The sequence below is a fragment of the Leuresthes tenuis genome, unplaced genomic scaffold (assembly GCF_036924035.1).
Source record: "Leuresthes tenuis unplaced genomic scaffold, fLeuTen1.0.hap1 SCAF_10, whole genome shotgun sequence".
Classification (NCBI taxonomy): domain Eukaryota; kingdom Metazoa; phylum Chordata; class Actinopteri; order Atheriniformes; family Atherinopsidae; genus Leuresthes; species Leuresthes tenuis.
Genome location: NW_027325364.1, coordinates 33,645,836 through 33,667,024, shown reverse-complemented (window position 1 = coordinate 33,667,024; position 21,189 = coordinate 33,645,836). Strand labels below are relative to the sequence as shown.

General features: G+C 40.4%; 1 protein-coding gene across 6 annotated transcripts in view; it reads left to right on the top strand.

Moving 5' to 3' along the window:
* adgrb1a (adhesion G protein-coupled receptor B1a) overlaps positions 1-16,737 on the top strand; it is a 178,074-nt gene extending 161,337 nt beyond the window's left edge. For 5 of the 6 annotated variants that reach the window (XM_072394968.1, XM_072394964.1, XM_072394966.1 and 2 more), the window contains 7 exons: positions 5,004-5,175; positions 5,470-5,565; positions 5,660-5,699; positions 9,255-9,916; positions 12,221-12,256; positions 12,470-12,628; positions 15,024-16,737. In XM_072394968.1, coding sequence (XP_072251069.1) covers positions 5,004-5,175; positions 5,470-5,565; positions 5,660-5,699; positions 9,255-9,916; positions 12,221-12,256; positions 12,470-12,628; positions 15,024-15,218 — 1,360 coding nt within the window. In that variant the 3' untranslated portion in view covers positions 15,219-16,737. The remainder of the gene's footprint in view (positions 1-5,003; positions 5,176-5,469; positions 5,566-5,659; positions 5,700-9,254; positions 9,917-12,220; positions 12,257-12,469; positions 12,629-15,023) is intronic. The other variant, XM_072394967.1, reaches the window with a different exon arrangement.
* The last annotated feature ends 4,452 nt before the right edge of the window (positions 16,738-21,189 follow it).

The following is a 21,189-nucleotide window of genomic DNA, read 5'->3' as shown; positions in this document are numbered from 1 at the left end:
CATTTACAAATACACCTATTTGTAAAAAACAACACATAAGTTACAAATAGGAAATTTGTATTTGTGGATAGCAAAACACGTGTGCAACTCAAGGCTTATTTGTAGATCACCCTCTGTGCATTTACAGTTATTTTTGAGACAAATCTAAGCCCATAATTGATCACCTCTATTATTTTCAACATATACTGTGATTTTTCACTTTTTGCTACACTGTACAGATACAATCAGATCATTCCTAGAGAAGGTATTCGTCTGGTGTTCCACCTGTTTTTGTGGCACAGGCCACAAGCATAGTCACTAAATAGCTAATTATTTTCTTTGATACTGTGGCTGGACGGTAACTAGAAACCCTTTCATCTCAAGGTCTGTACTACGACACACAGACAACTGCAGCAGCAGCAGCTGCAATATTTAACAAAACACGATAATGAACTTTATTTTTTTCATTGTTTTTTCAAGTGATTGTGAGCATGCCAAGGAGGGAAATCTGTTGAAAAATATATGAAAATGTGTATTTAAAATGTAATTACTTACCTCGTGTTATGGTATGTATTTCACACTGGGATAATTTATTATGACAACACTGAATGAACATCAACACTCAAAAGTCCAAACACCTTCTAATTCAAGGGTTTTCTTTCATTTTGACTATTTCCTATAGTGTAGAAAAACTTAACAAAAATGTCTAAACTGTGTCTAAAATTGACAATTTTCTTTAGATGCGCAGCTTTTTCTTTGATTGGAGCTTTGCACACTTTGTCACCTGCAAGGTTTACTATGAAGCAAGATTAATGGATTAGCGAGGTACATATGTTGATCTTAAAGCTAGAGTTTTCTGTGTCCTGAAGGTATTTAACCTGGATTAATCATCATGGAAACTTATGCTAAATACATAACTTGAGGTTAAGTCCTAAATTTTGTACGGGCTGTGCCACCTTTCATCATTTCTGTTCCTCATGATATTCCAGTAGCATAATCACATTGAAACAACATAAAATGCTATCAGACAGACATCTTGCATATACAGTGCACTGATGCCAGCTTCAAAACCAAATTAAAAATAATGGGTATGATTAATATTGACGGATGATAAATGTTAACATCGATAACTTTATATTTAAACATCATTTGATTAGTCACAGTTATAAAAGATTTTTAACCTGAAACAGAGCTCAGCCCTTTTCACTAAAACTCAATCACAATTTACCAACTTGCAGAGAACTCCAGATTGTCAGCTGTAGCAATACATTATGAATCTGCTGAGATCTACCTTAGTAAGACATACATTTAGACTGAAGCTAATTGTATGTGTTGCATTTCCATCAAACCGCATGCATTTAGTTAGAGAAGGAGAAAATGGATAGATATGTTTAATCTTGATTTGTTGCTTCGGTTTCACACTGGTGATGCTGCAGCTTATAGAAACCAAGACTTCTTATCTGATCAATGATAATGTATTTGATCAATATTTAATCAAAGGAATTCACTTTGATTTGGCCAAAACCTAAAGTGATTTCCATGTATCTTTGTTTTGGTATACTTATCAAACCTCAATTGTTTAGTTTGAACAGAAATTATTTGAATGTGCAGCAGCCTCATGTAATAAATGGTAAAATGTATGTTTGGAGTTAGGATTAGGGTTTATTTGCAGAAGCCATGCCTTGTGCTATGCTATATTCTGCAAACCTCTTAGAGGTTCTACAAGACTTGGTATAACATAAGATTTTGAAAACCCATTATCATGGTACCCATAATCTCTGACTGGACTTTTGGTGTTTTTGAGCCAGCAAACAGAAAGACAGCCTACATATTGGTCAAACAGCCTATACAGAACACAGAGGTGGGCTTTGGAAACACTCATGCAGATTCCATTAAGTGACTTTCTTTGCATCTTTTCAAGACCATGAATCTCAAATATGGTCTCACTGGTCCAGATTTCCACCAGTCTGGGCTCCATTCCTTTTGAATGTGGGCCAAAGCAGGTCCCTTGCAGTGCCTGTGGATCAGGAAGTAGAGCAGTCACCTGCCAGTGAGTGGTTTTATACCTGGTTGCCCCATAACATGTTCATGTTCTTTGGCAAAATACTGAACTAAGATACATATACTCCTATGTTTGTCTCAAAGACCCATCCTGAGGGAACAGTCCACAATTTTTCAGTTGAGAATCATAGCCCTGAGTTTGAAGGGGCTGACTTCCATCCCTTCACACTTGGTTGCAAAAAGTTTCTGTGTGCACTGAAGGTCATGGCTTAAAGAGGCTAAAATAACCCCATCATCCACTAAAAGCAAAGATGCAACCCTCTCACTATCGTATTTAACATGCTGGTAGAATCATGTATCTCTTCTGGCCTGGGAATTCCTTTGGATCCTACGGATGGAACTGGAGAGTGTAGCTGGGGAGAGGGCTGTCAAGATATCCTTACTAGACCTGTAGATTCCACAACCTGACTCCAGATGAGTGGGAGAAGATAGATGGATGGATGTGTGTATAAATGGGTGAATGTGGCATGAAATATTCAAAGTAACTTTGAATGGTCAACAAGAGAAAAGCGCAATAAGAATTCATTCTGTTTGCTTTCTTCCTTTTATTGACCAAGAAAGAAGGCCTGAGTCAAAAGTTTCCCACCAATTCTGGATGTTTTGATCTAGCTGCTACTTGACCTTTTGGCAACACTCTTGGGGGCTCCAGTCCGGATGCTTTTAATTGGTGATTTTTAAGGCTTGTTGCTCTTATATACTTTGCTCTGCAGTAGATGCTCCTGGTCTGCCTTTCCTGGAGAGGTCCTCATGAGAGCCATGTTTAACACCTTGGTGGTTTTTGAGACTGAACTTTTAAGAAAAATGACTGACTTTTATGGATTTTTTTAGTTAAGTCAAGTGCCTCTTGTTGTAATATTAATAAATGTCGTGGTGAAGTTATGAAGGTCTCTATACCGCATACTTTCACGACTACAGAACAGAAGAACTCCTAACGTCAGACACATTAAACTGGAATTAAGCTTTTGACAGGCTCCCTTGTTAAAACCATTCCCGTCACAATCTCACAAACCTTTTAAACATAATGCCAATAGTGTACAACACTTTGAGGAATCTTTGAAGAAAAAGTCTGTAATAGTTTGGCTTATCTGTCAGGATAAATGCTTTAATTTACATAACATTGGATAAAAGTAAGAATGGTTGTGTTTTCATGACCTTAGAATGAAAGTGTATATTTTCATGTATAACCACAGACCTGGTCATCCATCCGCCAAGTTACTACAGTAACCTGTCAGTGAAACTTGGGACAAACCAAGCGCTTGCTGTAGAGGTGTTATTTCGGACCACAGTAGTTTAAGATTAATTTCTAGGTATTATTTTTCTGCCTTCATAGAGACAGTTTTTATTTTTATAGTTTTGATGTACATGATATTGTTTAATTATTTAAAACAAAACCAAAAAAAAGTAAAAATATGGAGAAAAGAGTCTTTTGATGGGGGGTGTGTCCAACCTTTTGACTGGTAGTGTATTTATTCTAATTTCCTTAATTATATTTGTATTTCCAAGATTAGAGACTTTTTTCTGAGCAAAGTGACTTGCAATACTTACAATCAACATTCACTGATTTAACTTTGAAAAAGTTGTTCATGTAAGGAAATAATAAGCATGTTTATTGTAGGCATTGGCATAGCTTAGTTGTTTTTACCAGAGAAGGAAAGGAATGAAAAGATTTCACTGAAATATTGTTTTCCACTTTTTTCTCGTACCAGCCCTAAATAATGACTATAGATTTAGGTAGGGACTGCATGTGAGAACATACTATATTGATATCAGAATATGGCGCATACATAGCACTATGATTATACATCATGTCCTGCCTCCTGTGCACTCTTCCCAAGGAGCCACATCCTTAGTATTTCCTGTTGATCATCAGAATCACACAGAGGATGACTTGCTGTCTTGTGCATGTGTGTAACTGACACCTGACTTTTCAGACATTCTCTGGTGTTAATGTATAAAAACAATCTAATTTTCACGTAGGAAGTTTAAGGCTGAATGTAGTGTTCCATGACACTTATTTGTGGTGAGAATGCATTTCTTATGAGACAGTGATGCTGTGTATTCTTCACCAAGAGAAAGCAAACTTTATACTGGCTCTGAACACACTAACTGCAAACAGACGATTGGTTAGTTTGATATGAGTAGTCATAAGGATGTAATCAGTGTGTTGGGGATGTAGAATCCCACACATTTTCAGATTTGGGTGCATTGATCATTTAAGAAAATAATGCTTTGTTTTATTCTTTGAAAATATTTTCGTCCTCTGGATATTCTCTAATTAAATTTAAATGTGCTGATTATGTTGAGTTAATTTGCAAACACTGGCACTGAGGATAGATTTTGTTCTTGTTTATTCCTAATGCTCTCATTAGAAGAAAAGGGATGAGTCAGATAAACAAACAAGAACATAACAGCAGGAATGATACTTCCTCAGATTCATTCTCCCTGCCTGTCCTCTTCTCTCCCTCTGTTGGTTTGGCATTCTGTTTCAGCCTCATTACACTTTTTTTTCCTTCACTGCTCACCTCCCTCTCTTTCCTGTGACATTAGATCCTCTATGGTTTGATTAAACCATCTTAAACATACATGCATGTAATATATGTGAGTTATAAACATATATTTTTTCAGATTATGGATGTATGTTTTACTTGTTGTGATGCTATGTATTTATTCATGGTCAGACTTGATGATTGCTAATGCTATGCTAACGCTAAGTTAAGGAAGGGCAAGTAAAAGATAAGTTAATACTGTGTTAGCATTACATTACAATGCATTACAAGTCATATTAACTTCTGAAATTCTTTTGTGTGGAAAACTGTTATTTGTCTAAGTAAAATCAGAAAGGTCAGATGTTTCATAGAATACTTTTATAGAAGCCAGTAAATGTTGTAGCCCTGCCCTTTATGTCACATAAACAACAGTTTAGTCGTGCAGGGTATCACTGGGGTTCTGCTCCTTTCCTGCAGGGCATCCCTGTGGAGCTCCTGTGTGGTTCTCCCACTCCTGGCCCTCACATGGATGTCAGCTGTCTTGGCTATCACCGACCGGCGTTCTGCACTCTTCCAGATCCTTTTTGCTGTATTTGATTCTCTTGAAGGCTTCGTTATAGTCATGGTTCACTGCATCCTCCGGAGAGAGGTACTTTATACGAACACTCACTTTATACTGAAATAGATATAATTATGATCAATTATTTTGTTGCGCTATAAATTGGTGAGAATATATAAAGATATAAAGTGTTTTTAATGTAACGTCTAACTGGATCTTCAGCTCAAAGTGTCGCCATAGGGACAAACTTTTAACCCAGACTTCCGTCTTTTGTTTTTTACGAGGTTTGCACCTTTGTTGATAAAATGCCACTCACTCTGCATTTGCTTGCTGTTATTCAAACAGTACATCCTACCTGTATCAGTTTAATGATCTGTGCTGCAGGTTCAAGAGGCAGTGAAGTGTCGTGTGGTGGACCGGCAGGAAGATGCTAACGGAGATTCAGGAGGATCTTTCCAAAATGGCCATGCTCAGCTCATGGTATGCAAAGTTCATTGGAACCTTTTAAGATTTTTTGATGGAGTACTGGTTGGATTTGCACAGTTGATATACATCCACTGTTTTCTGTCCTCAGACTGACTTTGAGAAAGACGTGGATATGGCTTGCCGATCAGGTAAGATCTAGGTGGGGTGTGTGTTTGTTGGTCTGTGCATTTCTTTTGACTTTGGAGAGTCTACTACTTGAAAGTTACAGATGTTTCTTTGTGTGTGTGTTTTGACTGCTTCAAATTGTTCAGCGTCATTGAAACAGATATGAGCCATGTTTCCCTCATCTCTACACTTGTGTCGAATAATCAACATCATAGCAGATTCTCTTTGTCAAAGAGCTGTTTTGACAAGAGATGCAACTTGACTGCTGCAGAAGACAGTTAAGCTTAGGCTGATGGGAGTAGGACGAACCTTTGCTGAGCAGTTACATGCAGATAAATATGGCCGTCTGAGTTGTTCCTACTCTGCTGCTGTATAATTAAGTCCCTCCTGACTGCGCTGCATCAGATACTGGTTTTGTTCTGAAATCTGCTGGGAATTCAAATCTGATTACCACTCTAGACAGGAAATCAAGAAAAGCATCTGGAACAGAAAACTACTGAGACACAGACAAGCCCAATGGAGAGATGACAGAGAAGAATCGTTCGAGATAAACAGAGAGAGTTGACAGGGTGTTTCTTTTTCTTTTTTATTCCCTTTTCGCTGTGTCAAATCAGAAGAGGGTCACTGTGAACAAACATTGGATATTAGTATGGAGAGTTGTCTGTTGCTGTTTAGCAGTCAGGACATGGTGTGGGATATCCATGCTGCCATGAGCCAACAGTTGTTATGTTAAAATTAGGTTTGGCCACAAGGTTATGCCAAGCCTGATGTCAGTTGCGATATTTTGCAAAAGTTGAGATACTCATATTATAAAGTAACTCAGTGGAACATTTAAAAAAAAAAAAATTCTTTGACATACTCCCAGCTGCCCCCTTTCTATGTGGAGTTGGTATGCGTGGGTTCTCTCTGGGTACTCAAGCTTCCTCCCACCGTCCACAAACATGCATGTTAGGTTAATTGGTCTCTCTAACTTGTCCCTAGGCGTGAATGTGAGCTGTTGTGGAAGTTTTCAATCGCTTCCTTCCTAATACTTCTGATGAGCAATGAAATAGAGAAACTTACTTTTTCTGCCGGCCGGCTAAGTTTTTATTCTTCGTTGCAAGGAAAAAGATCAGTCCACACCATTCAGCAGCAATGGTATGAAAAGATACAGACAAAAGGAACACAAAGGATTTATACCTGGGGAGGTGGGCTTTGTTCTTGAGGTGTGTAACCACACCTCCAGGGGGGGTAGGATGCAGTCTTGATGATAAAACAATTATCTTGTCTGAGTGTTAATTAAGAAGTAAATAGTTTAAAACAATTAGCGTGTCTGGGTGATACAAATGGTTAATGTGGATTGGAGAGTCTGTCAGTCCTGAGACAGAAATTTTACCATCACAGAGCATGGATGGTTGTTTGTCTCGTATGTCTCTGTGGGCCCGTCCAGGGTGTACCCCGCCTGTCGACCGATGGCAGCTGGCATAGATTCTAGATTAATCTGTTGCACAATGAATCGGATGAGAATGGTATCTGCCAGCACTTGAGTATACTCAGCAGATTAAAAGGCAGGCAAATCTGTAAGCAATGCACTGTTGTTGCTGTGGAAACGCACAGTAAAAGAAGTGTCAAACACTCCCCCCTCTGTCAATCAGACTACCATGCTACTGATGTTACAGATTAATGTATGTGCATTAACTGGCAACCTTCAGCTGCAAGTGATGGTGTTTGATGGAAGCTCAGACAGCCGTTTGAAAACCCGAAGAGACTGCTTAGCTCTCCTTATCAGTGCTTCATTGTTTCCGCTTCAATAAATGGTCACAACAGGCTTGATTGTTAAATAGACTTTCATGAAGATAAACTGTCACATACAAGAAATAGTCAGTGACATTTGTAGTTTATCATCCCAGGTTAACAGAAGCTGCTGAGAGCAGAAGGTAGGAAGTCTGTCTCAGCTTTGGTCTGCTGTCATTAAATTACAAAGTACACTTTGCTCTACTCACAGAACATAGGTGCATTCCCACTGTAGGAACCTTTTGCAGTTCCTAGAACCTTTTCAGGAACTAGGCCGTTTTTCACGCATTCGGACATACAGGAACTCGGGACCATGGCCCTCCGAGGCAGGGTGTTTTCTGGGTTCCATAGGAACACATATGACGTAGGTGTTTGGTGGCTGGTAGCTCCGCCTCTTGTCTGCAACGTTTACTCATACGACACGAACACAACCGGCGCCTGTTTAATAAGTTAAACTTACACGTCGTCTCCTTTGTCTGCGGCTCTCTGTTCTCCTTCTTTTCTTCATGAAATGAAGAAGTATCGCCTGCTGCTGGATTCTTCGCCCCCCTGACTCTCGCCGTGTGCTCTTCCAGCCTCAAACTTAGATGCCTGATGTGATCGTCCATGATTAGTACTGCCGTCATGCAGACCATGAACATGGTGGCCTCCTTGCTCTCCATGTTAGCTTCTTGGTGGTGTTGTTTTCTTCTCTCCTTACTTTTTGCGGGTTTTGTTGTTGAGTGTGGCGCTACAGTAACACGTCACTGTTGCAGACGGTTGCGTCACATAAGGCCTGACTAAGGTCCCCGACTTATGTGCGAATGCAAAATGAAACAGTTCCCCCGGGGAAGGGCAGTTCTTATAACTAAGTTTGAGTTGGACAGTTCTTAGAACTGCGTTCTTAGAACTCTTTGTCTGAATGCGCCTCATGTCTACAGTCTGTGGGTCCTAATCAAAGTCATATTATGATGCCGTGTAGCCTTTAGCAAAACAGACATGAGATAAGATATAAGAGTGAATAAAGTTAGATCACAGTGAGAGACTTTAATCACTGAACAGAAAAAGTCTCAACCTGTTAATCATATCACTGGCATCACTGAGAGGAAACCCAACAAGAAACCTGTCATTTGAGACAATGGAAAGGACTCTATAATGCTTTGAAGAAAGTAATTCAACTTAGCTTGTCTAAAATTTGGTACAAACAAAATGGGAAGGTTGCAAAAGGGGAAACCAAGGAAGATGAACAAAGCAATATGCCTGAAAATTTCAAATGTCCAACAAAAAAATGAAAACAAATTAACAAAAACAGGAGTCAATGTTTGTGAGCAAACTGTAAGAAACCAGCCGAAGGAAATGGGATTTCCATCCAAAAAAGCCAAACATAAACCATCACTGTTTACAGTGGGCTGAAGAGAAGCAGTCATGAACTGTAGATGGTTGGATGAAATCCACTGGTTAATCATTAATCTGCATTAGACAAGGAGTTCAATGCCAGAAGTTTGGTGCCACTCTAATCAAACATATGCAGATGACTGCCTGAAGAAAAGAATTTCCACAATCATTGATGATATGGGAATAATGCTAGTGTGGTGATTATGTATTTTTGCCAAGGGTTAGTTTATTATTTACAGTCAGTGTAAGGTCCTGTCTTTAAGAATCCCAATGTTAAAATCATGGTACATTACAAGTCTGTTTAATGTCTTTATATGAACATTAGATTGGCTAGCACTATGAACATTCAACAGCTGTTTTTTTTGTCCAAAGCATTACCTGGGTAAATCCAGCCATGCTCAATATCTTTTCCATCTTTCTGTTGTCTCCAGGCACCATGAAACGCTCATCCCTCCAGGGGGAGGAGAAGGCATCCTCTGGGACGCTCACACTTCAGAAGGGTTCTAACTTTAACACCATGCCGGCCAGCATGGCAAAGGTTCACCTCCAGAATGTGGCTGACTACACTAACCACACTCTTACTTTGCGAAGGGAGAAAGGTGCCACCAAGGGAATCAGCACAGAGTTGCCAGGCGCAAAATCCATCTACATCTGTGATGGTGAACTCTTCAAGCAGTTGGATGGAGATGTGCCTCGAGGGAATGGTGAAGGCAGCAGCACAGAGGGTGCTGGCAAAGGCCCAGGGTATGTCATACTACCAACAAATAACACAGGAACCCTGAAACCTTCCAAGGGAAAAGAGGATCAGACAGCCAAGTATAACATCGGCATTGAGCAGCTGCCTCAGACCAGGCTCATTCACCTGGCTAACCCTGCCAGCGGAGAGCCAGTGCCTGGCTTTGGGCTGAAGAGCCTGCCTTCTGACCAGGTCAGTGTGTCATGCTCTGACAGAGACTCACCTGCACACAACCTGCAGAACCTGCCCCGAGACTCCCAGGTGGCCAGCAACATGTGTGAAGGGGGAGACTCTGGCAACTCCGTTGTGATGTCCAAAAGTGAAACCGTCTCAACACTGTCCATGAGCTCTTTAGAGGTAAGACCTCTGAACCCACTGGCATGTAATTGTTTCTATAATGCATCTCATGCCACAGATTTAAAAGAAGACTTGCATGCAAAGACTTCTCAAAAAAATTTGAGTTAACTGCAGATACAACTGGGCTTTATATTAAAGAAATAAGTGAATTGTATTAGTTGTACCTTGTCTTTTATTTACAATATATGCAACAGGCTATAGAAGCAAATCTGTGCCATAATTCAAATTAAAATGCATTAACAGAAGTGCTTTTTCATTATTTTTTAAATTCAAAAATACAAACTGATTTTTCATTTTCTTCTTCAAGACTGCTCATTTTGTAACTTAATTGGAATGATCAAAAAAAGACATTGCTTTTTCGTTTGGGCGAGGTGTCGTGCCAAAGTAGTTATCCCCGACAGTTATGCAGTTATACAAAATGCATTTTAATTTGAATTATGGTACAGATTTGTTGCCATGCATTAAGTATTAATAAGCCATCCAAGTATTCTGACCTGTTCCTGTTTCAATTAGTCCTTTTCCGTCTACCAATTAATTTATGAATTCAGAATTTCAGAAATGTTGACAATGCTGTTCCTATCAGAACAACACCTCTCATGACAACCAAAATACTTTCATGAAGAAGTCGTTAAAACACCTACTTCCCACGTGTTTGTTTCCAGCTCCCTTTTTTTTCTCATTTTCAGAGAGATTTCACTGTTTACCAGGAAATTAGATTAATTAATTAGCAAATATGCTAACTACTAGCTAAATGTTGAACACATTTTATTCTTTTGGAGGATTTTTTTTTTTACACTAATGGCCTTTATTGGAAAGTTGCTTGACAAGAAATGGGACAAAGAGCAAGGAAGGACATGGGCCTGAAACTGGGACTGTAACTGGGGATGGCTGCATTGAGGAGCTTAAGCCTCTGTATATGTGGTGCCTGCTCAGCCCAAAGAGCTAACCGGCACCCCTGAACACATTTTCATGTAAAACTCCCTCCGTGGTGTTTAGCCTTCCCTTGAATCAAAGTTACGGTAAACTATGTAACATACAGAGTGCATGTATAGTTGTTCATATGTATTTTGATATTTTTCACAAAACTGTTTTGGACAGACTACACATCAGACAGACTGTCCTCCTAACTCACTCATTATGTTGCAGCAGTTTAGCCCCCAATGCTGCAGTGAAGTTACATAAAAAAGAAAAGTATTTGATTACAATAAACACTCTGGGCCACAGTCTGTGATTCATAAAGAATTTATTGATATAAGACCAAACACATTTATGTTGAAAGGAAGTGGTATTCATATAAGATTCCCCATTTCAGTGACATTGTGAACTTTCAGACTTTAGTCAACAGTAGTAATAAAAAACAAGCAAAGCATAAAATAAACGGCAGGAGGGTGACTACAACATGACTGGTTGTTGTTCTGATGGGTTTAGCAGGAAAATGGACACTATGCAATCTTTGTCATTTTTTACTTTAGATGTATAATCCCAGCATCTTAAATGATTTTTACTGTTGTTTGAGAATTTACTGTAGATCATTGTAGAAGACATTATCTTTTCATTCCTTCTGTTATTACATAATGACCTTCTGAAATAATATACGTGCCATGTATTGCAGCTAGTGTTTGTTTGACCAACGCAGCATTAAACAATCACCAAGGGAAGCATTCATTACTGAAGTGAATATTCATTCCTTAGCATTTTTTAGAGTATCATTAATCAGCTCTCCACAGAGAGGCCCTGTCACTTCATTTCTTCATCGCTTTGGTCATTCCGTCTGACGCTTATCAAAGCCCCTTGATTTTATTCATAACAAACACTGCATCAAAACAAGCCTCCTAGTTTTCCAAATCCAAATAAGGACAGCTCATTTGAAAAGGTTACTTCTCACCAGTGCAGACAGCAGTAGCAGGATGAGACGACACAGCACCGAGCACAAAGTGGCTCAGACATCTGCCTGCTGGTGTCTTTTTACTTCAGGGCAAACCTCACTTTCATAATGTCGTGCAAGGCAGCAGCTGCCAGAGGAAGCGAGCGGCCTGAAGGTCAGGTTTTCCTTCACCACTCCATGACGGAGGACTTAAAGGTCGTTCGGTCTCAATCTGTTAACTGCAAACTCACGCCAGCGGGGTCAGAATGACCAGCAGCAAACCTTGCTTTATTCCCCATGACTCACTCTTCTGAGTCCCAGAAAGACTCTTTCTAAAGTGGCTTATGGAGAGATGCACAATGAAATACTTGAGCTTTGCTGCTCATAAGGCACACAAATTCAAGACACATCTTTAATCTCTCTGTCTCATCTTCCCCCAGAGACGAAAATCACGCTATGCAGAGCTTGACTTTGAGGTAATTTTAGTCTCTTTGATTCCTACAGAGATTCTTAAACTTATACCAAAAACCTGATTTCTCCTTTCCACGCCTCTAGATTTATGCATAGATTTATTTTTTTAATTCATTATACTGTAGAGATTAGACAAAATAAGTGTGAAGGGGGTAAAGTAGAATTGATGATAGCCTGTGCTGTTTACCTTGTACATAACGTACGATGTTCCTGTGTAGAAAATAATGCACACCCGGAAACGCCACCAGGACATGTTTCAGGACCTGAACAGGAAGATTCACAGTGCAGACAAGGATAGAGAATCTCCACCTGTTGATGCCAAAGCTGCCAAAAGATGGAGTGTGTCCTCTGCCAGCAGTGACAAGACCAACATGAGTGTAAAGAGTTTAATTTTTCTATTCTGCCCCTCCCCTTCCTAATACAGAATGTTCCATGAGTTTCCTGTTTAATTGTCAATCAAGTAATTTTAAAGATTGTATTTTTATTTGCATATAGCATCGGTGCCAGAATAAATTTATTATGTTAGTTAGTGAATCCCTTAGAAATGGTGTGAGTACAGGTGATAAATGTGGGATAGCAGCAGCAGGACGTTTTGAAGGGCAGACATGGTGCGTTTGATCGAGATTATCAGGAAGGAGATGACCAGAAACCAGAATCTAAACAGTTTGAGGGAACTGTAGGAACAAATATAGGGAACACCCAAACAAGGACCTCATTTTCACTCCATATACATTCTTTTGATTGATTCATTACTTTTAGTTGTGAATTTGGAGAATTATGCAGTTTCTTTGGCTTTGGTATCCACCACATTGCTTTTTGACCGCAGGGACCATTTCATAGTTTTTATTACGATCATGAAGTTCCACTTATTTTTTCTGTCCATACTACAGAAATCTTGGATGATTTATAGTCCTTGGAATTGCTTTTCTAGTATCTTTTTCAGTTTCTCACTTAAAAGTATTTCTGACACAGCTACTGTGAATTATGATTGGTTGAAATGTTGTAACTGTACAGCGATTGGTCCAGAAGACACAAGTGTATGGTGATTGGTTTAACATACAAGCCCAAAGTTAAGACAAAGCATGAGGATTAATTAGCCAGTATTTAACAGAGCGATGAGGACATAACTTTGTTTCAGCCGCCACCAATCAGCTAGCAGTGAAAGTAAAATAAAACTTGAAAAAAGGCAAATGAAGGCATGTTGTGAGTCCCTGTAACAACTTGTTGTAGCACTATTTGGTCCAAATGTGCTTATTTATAACTAAACTAAAAGTGTCAAAGAAAAGTAAACATGCTTTTCAAAATATGAACGACTGGGCACAAGGGGCACGTAGCAGAATACTGCATACTATCTGCCATGTCACATATCTTGTTTTTCTGTACATTGAATACACATCGAAGCTGAATGCAGCAAAAATGTTGCCCATCGGCATATGAATGTAAATGCCAAGCTAATACGGGAAAAAAAAGCCAGATCCTCAGTAACCGTGACTACAGAGATGAAAATAGTAAAACTATACTTTCTGACACAGTTCCCCCTGATGATTACATGTATACCCAAAATGTCATGATACATTTCAAGACATCACAATTAGCGGTGTAGGGATTCAGACTTCACTTTTCTCCTGTCTTGGTTTTCCTGAGGTTGGGACTGGAATGGCCAGCAGACACAGGGAATCCATGCTGACTTAGTAGTTGCAGTCATTCTATGGCAGCAAATGATTCCATTTCTTTCAAATGGAAAATGCTGTTTGTTTCACAGCTTTGGAGTGAGATCCAAGACCAGTGTTACAGAGGTGATGTCTGCTGCGTTACATAGTTAACAACAGGTTAAGAAGAAAAACATTCAGAAACAGTGATCATGCAAGTGGAAGACGCTTCTTCTCCACTCTGAGTTCAAGATGTGTTTTGAGGATGTGTCACAATTCTTATTAGTATAGTAACTTAGATCAAATCAGCAAGTCAACGTGCATCTTTTTGGGTTATCAACAGAGGTATTTAATGGATACTTTTAAAAATATATGTTTTCCTTTCATCATAAAAATGAGTTGAGTGCTGATATGGCTCATCCACTGTGTTAAGTAGACCGCGGTGTGTGTCACTGCAGCCATCTTTTTAAAGCTCCTGCTTCATCTGTGTGATACAAACCTGAAATCCTAACCAACCCATCAGTTACAATAATATGAAAGGAAGTTCATGAGTGCTTGTTTTCTTGTGCTCTGCTTTATTGTTGATTGATATTTTCAAAAAAAAACATGCAACCCCTTGTTATTTCCTTTACATCTTAGAGCAGCATAGACTGTTTTCTTCCATAGCTGTTTAGAGCGTCTTCCACCAAAATCAGGACAAACAACACATTCTCTCTGCATTTGTCTCCATATTCTCTTTCTTAACTTTTTCATGGTTACAGCACTGGAAAAATTCCATTACTTTCCACTACAGTGGGAGTGTAAAGGCTAAAAGAATGCAAAACAAAATTCATCCAGCATATTAATCAATAAACCTTCAAAGTGAGCCAGGGTAACTCCTGTACCCTGTTCCCTGTCTCTGTGTTAAACCAAGCAAATCATCATGACTCTGACTCCATACTTAACACACAGACATGGGAGTTGTCATTTTTCTTTTACTCTGGCAAAAGTATACCTTTAAGAAAAGAGAGAAATCGACAAATGAAAGTCAGCCCGAAGTAAAGTAGATTCACAAAAATAATTTAAATACCTCACTTATTCTATCAGAAAAACAAGACTTTTCCCTTTGTCCTCCTCCCATCAGGACAAGCAGCAAACCCCAAATAAGAGGGCGTGGGAGGGCATTCGCAAAACCCACTCGCCCCCATCTTGGGTGAGGAAGGACCTGGAAACTGTGGCAGCCTCCCCTCTGGAGCTGCAGACTGTGGAGTGGGAGAAGACCGGCGCCACCATTCCTCTTGTGGGCCAGGAGATTATGGACCTGCAGACGGAAGTGTGACCCGAATTCCAGCCTGACGCCCTACAACCGCCCATTTTTTTCCAACAAACAGACACACCCCACACTCACACTGCCCTGACTGAGTGAAGTCCTCTGTGAGAATGTGAAAGAAGAGAGTCCCATTATCAGAAAATCAAGTAAACCTATTAATGACAGAGCAGGACCATGGCGCCACTTTCTGTGTTGTTTCATTCGATGTTTTGATGTCAGTGAAATACTGATCATCTCATTGTATATGATCTGCTGGTTCATATGGGAGACAGATTGCAAAGTAGCTGATAAAGCTACTACATGTGCATCTTACAGTAATGTATGATGCCATGTATGTATAAACAGCATAGCAAAGGTATTCATGCAATGTTTACCCCTGTATTAAATTGTTACAATGTAATAATCATAATTATGTCTCTCTTTTTTCACTATTGCGAGTACTGTTGCATTACTGTCCTGCTCCCTCCTGATGTGTCCTGATGAACGCTGATGTTGTAAGCAGCTCAAGATGCCTCTGATTATTTTTTTGTTTGTTTGTTTTCAAAATCAGTGCTGGTGAGAAAAATGAACAGGCTTTTGAGGTGGCAGACTGCCAAACATGCAGCTGCGAGCCCATCAGCTCTACTCCCTCCTCTCAACATATTACAATTCTTTTGGCTCAGTCATGCTGCAAGGTCACCCCTGCAGAGACAAGTAAAGGCAAGGGGATCAAAGAAAAAACACACCATGAGCCAAAATTTCAGAAATGCAGTTTGCCTTGACATCACAGGACACCTCAGAGACAATGAGTTGGTGGGCCAGTGAGATTTGCGCTCTAACTGGCCTTCAAAGTCATCCCCCAAAGGGACAACATGGACCTCAGTGCAGCCAAAAGGAACCACGTTCAACAAACACAAGCTGTTTGGGTCAGTTTACCAATGTAAAAGCGGGCTTAGTATAGTATAGGCTGAATATGATAGTGTTTCAAAGACACTTAAGGAAAAGGAAACGTGTGTGTGCTGAGTAGCGGAAGATGAGTAAATGATTAGATCTTTAAATATATATGGTATGGTGGTTTCAGGTGATAATATGTATGAGGCAGAATCGGCATGCAGGATAGAGGTGGAACACAGGGAAAGCACAAGGCTCATTTGGAGTCCTGATGTACAGCATTGTAATTATTTCAACAGAGTTCTACAGAATGGATTTTAGCCTATAATTATCTTTCTTACTGTGCTTGGGGATAGTCGTTATCATTATTATAAAGATGAACGTGATCCTGCCAGGGTACTGGATTATACGAGTGTTCTGTATCTCTATGTCACTGTGTGTTTTGATATCATCAATCACTTCCTCAGATCTGTACTTGTCAAAACCCTGACTGCTGACCCCAGAGGTCCAATTTCCTCTGATCACTGAAGTGCGCCCCACTCCCTGCCACACACACACACACACCTTTTTATTTTACTGGGGCCACCTCTTTGTTAATGTACAGTTTTCAGAGCACAAAATGAATGTGTCTTATTTCTAATAAAAGCATATCTATATAATAAAACAGCACTAGTTTGCCTGTTTTCTGATATGTTATTACACATTGTGAGATTCATTGTGATACAGTGCATACAGCTTGATGTCAAACAGTTACCCTTGTGTTATCTTCAGATCAAAAATGACCCCCAGCGTTTAACAGCAGAGACACCCTGAATGCTCTTTTTTCTACTTGAAATTTTCTGACTTATCCTAAAGTGACCCCAACATTAGAAACATTCCTATGTAAGCTGCATACCACCAGGGAACAAAGATTGTGTTTGACCCAGCAACTGACTGTCAGTGTCAGTTACACGCTACAAAAAAACCAAACAGGCACACCACAAGCAAGTGAGTTTATTTGTACTGCTGACTAATCTTAGTGTGAACTAAAACGTTGTCTTTCAGGTGCAGCATCACCTGTTCATGACCCTAAACAGAACTCAAGTTTAAACAATTTTAGACACAAAATAATCAAATATTAAAAGCATTGTTTGCTAAATAATGCTGCTGCAGATTACAGTATTCCCAGCTCTCTCTGTGGTGTAGCCTTGGGTGCACGATTCACTGCTGAACAGGTTCTGGAGCATTTTCTCAACATTCTACCCATTCATCACCAGCTATTGAAAAAATAATCTTGGAGATGAGAAATTTGGCAAGTTACCAAAATATGAAGAAACCTGTGTGCCTACATATGGCTACTAATCTTAGTAGGTGTTTACAGGTCCTGAGGTGGGGCTGCATCAAATCTGTAGGATGCAGAGAGTAGAAGGGCATATTTTCCTGCCACAATGCCATTGAGAGTCTTTAACACAATCTTGGGAATGCTACAGATTTATAAGCGTGAGTCAAAACCTGCAAGACATGTGACAGATGAACCAGCAGCCATAAAAAGGGTCTGGGACACATGGATAGAGCCACAGACCTCTACAGCCTGGGCCTGAAGTAACAGTGGATGAGAAACTGGCTCCATTCAAAGGCTATTTTCTTTCTTTAATATATGTAATATAAGTGATTTTAACTGTTAAATCAATTTTACAGTGAGTAATACATAATAAAACCATGTGATTGTTTTCTCCACTGCTATTCACTGAAAGTAATCTGTTGCCAAAAGGTCATCTTTCCTCGAAGTATATGCCCTGCAAGCCAGCAGATAAGGCATCAAAATATGGGTGGCCTGTGACATACAACTCAGCTATAGTTGGAAAATGCAAGCTTACAGAAGGATGTCGAAATTTGGAGACTCAGAGAAGATCCAGGGGATGCGGGTTGCACTTGACGTGACAGATGGACAGGTTGGGTACAATGTCACGTGACAATTTCTTTATCTTTCATGATCTAGGACAATCTTGAAGAGGAAGATCACCTTACTTGGACTAGTTTGAAAGAACAAGCCCAAGCTCCCACCTGCTTGCATTGAAGGGGAGAGAGGCAATCTCATCAATGATTACATTTTCCCCAACCATTACCCTTCTTTCTTACATTTCAAAGATAAAACAAGACTGTGGTCCACACTCCACACGACTAACATTAGTGATTGTAAGGACAGGAAGTCTGCCATCATGCTGGACTGAAACTGCAACAAAGGATAGAACAATCTGGACAAGATGATTGGAACATACCAGGCGGAGCAGGAGGATGAGGCCCCTGGTCATCTTTTACAATAATGTTGATTCATCCTCATATAATGCCTTTATGATGTGGAACAATGTCAACCCTACAGGAATGCCTTGTAAACGGAAAAAAGGAGGGTGTTACTGGAGCTGTTGGGAAAATAACTTGGAAATCCACATATTCAAAGGAAAAAGCATGTCCCCTGCACAGCAGGGTGAGACTTGATCCGCCCCAGCTACTGCCCCAGGTAGAGCAGGGAAGAGATGTCAGTTCAGCCTGCCAAAGGACTGTAAAATGCATATTGTGTGCTGCAGATGTGAGAAACATTTTGTTATGATTACACACTTTGTGATTGGGAGCAATGACCAAAAAAAGTGGTCAAATATTAAGTTGTTTAATTACTAATTGTACAAAAAATGATATATCACTGGCCTGAGTGCCTTCAGCAAAATGCATTCAAAACTATTCTCTGCACGGACCTCCCTACACACAAGTTTGATTTCTAGGACATAAAAATATTTCACAAATACCATCCATCCACTGTCTTACGCTTATCCGAGATTGGTTCACAGAGGCAACAGGTTCAGGAAAGAAACCCAGACATCCCTCTCCCCAGCAACACTCTGTAGCTCCTCTTGGATGATCCCAAGGTATTCTCAGGCCTGAAGGAACATATAACTCTCCAGTGAGTTCTGGGTCTGCTTTGGGGCCTCGTCCCAGTTTGATGGAAAACCTTCAAAGGAGACCAGGAGAAATGAGACACCCTAACCAGATGCCCGAAACACCTCATCTGACTCCTTTCGATGCTGAGGAGTAGCAGCTCCACTCTGAGTTCCCTCTGGATGGCCGAGCTCCTCACGTATCTCAGAGCCACCCTCTGAAGGAAACCCATTTCATCCATTTGTTCCTGTGACCTCATTCTTTTGGTCACTACGTAGACCATAGGTCAGGGTTGGAACAAAGATGGAGCAGTAAACTGAAAGCTTCTCTTTCTGGCTCAGCTCCTTTACCACAGAGGACCAGAGCAGCACCCTCATTACAGCTGATGAAGCCCCAATCTGTCTGTCCATCATTCGTTCCAACCTGCCATCTATCGTGAACAAGATACCCAGATACTTAAACTCCTCTGTCTGAGACAGGGACTCATTCCCAACCTGTAGAGAGCATTTCATCATCTGCAAAAAGCAGAGATGCGATCCTGAAGTTCCCAAACCAGACGCCCTCCTCTCCATGACTACACCCTGAGATCCGGTCCATGAAAACCACAAACAGGATCGGTGACAATGGGCAGCTCTGGCAGAGTCCAACGCACTGCAAACCAGTTCGACCTCGTCCCAAGAATGTGGAGACAGCGCTTGCCTTGGTTCCACAGGGACCGAATAGCTCACAAAAGTGATTCTGGTACCCTATACTCCCTCAGCATCCCCCTCGGGGTACAATCCCTCAGGTCTTTTAGCCTTTTTCAAGGACAAAAAACACATGTAGAAGACTGGATCATAAAATTCCCATGACCCCCTCAGTAACTTGAGGGGTAAAGATCTGGTCCAGACCACACGGCTCCTATTAAAACCAATCTTCAGGCTTTTACTGATACACTCCCAATCATTTTGCTTTTGTAAAACAATGTAAGATTGAGACTCTCTACAGTGAAGTTTAAAAGAAAAAATTATTTCTTCTGTGGCCTCAGTTCTACAATCATGAATAGAAAAAATTATAACATAGGTGATACAAATCTGTAAAAATCTGAGCAAAGGACCCTGCATAAGTAAAACTGAAGTGGTCAAATTACAAATAAGAGACCAAAAAGTGTTGCAGAATCAGGGCTATGGAACAAGGACTGGTAACCCCTATTTTATCTGCAACGGATAAATGTGCTGCCTATTGCTTATAAAGCCTTGGTTGAGTGAAATCCAAGTCCTTCAACTGAATTGGTCGTGGTTGTTTCTCTTCAATAAAGTTATACCCTCATGTATGCATGTTGGCTGTTTTTTTTAAAACAGCTTTAGGATACAGAAATTAGCACATGCACAAATCCTTTGCCAGAAAAGTAGAAAAATCTTAAAACTACAGACAAAAACTGTAGGCGCCTGGACAAACTGGTGAAAATGGCCAGTTCTGTGATAGGCAGGGAGCTGGACCCTCTCATAACTGTATTGGAACAGCAGATGAGGAGGAAGTTATATTTGATGATGGTGAACAATGAACATGCCCTCCACAGCATCATGGCAGGACAGAGGAGCAGCTGCAGTGAGAGGCTCATCTCATTTTACCGCTGCTTGGTAAAATATTGAACCATTCGGTCCACTATGCACGGGACAATACAACCAGATTTCCAGTACTGCAATTTATTTTTGTGCAAATGCTTTACAGGCCACTGTGTGTGCCTGTCCAGGCAGGTCAAAAGCCCTACGTGCAAGACGCAAATTAATGTCCAATCACTGTTGTGCCTCCACCCACGCACCTCCTATCAGTCACACTGTTGTAACTGGAGGCGGGTTGTAACTGGAAGCAGAAAAAATAAAACAATGAGGCATGACCACCACCAGCAGAGGAGTTGAGAGCAGTGGCGGACTAGCCATCGGGAGCACCAGGAGATTTCCCGGTGGCCTGGCCGCTAAATTGGCCCGCTCCACGATCGCAGTTGGGCCATCCAGTGGGGGCTGGCCTCTGGTCTGGACGGCTGCGCTAACAGAGTCTAATAGCGGAGTAATGTTCTGTTAGTTCGACTAATTTACATTTCAGCGTGCATTGAGAGGGCGGCGTTTGTGTGCTGCTACTAAAGGTGTGTTCAAGTTGTACATGAATGTCGGAATTTCTCAGCTCCAAGTCAGAATTTTAATTTTACCATTTCAAATTTGTG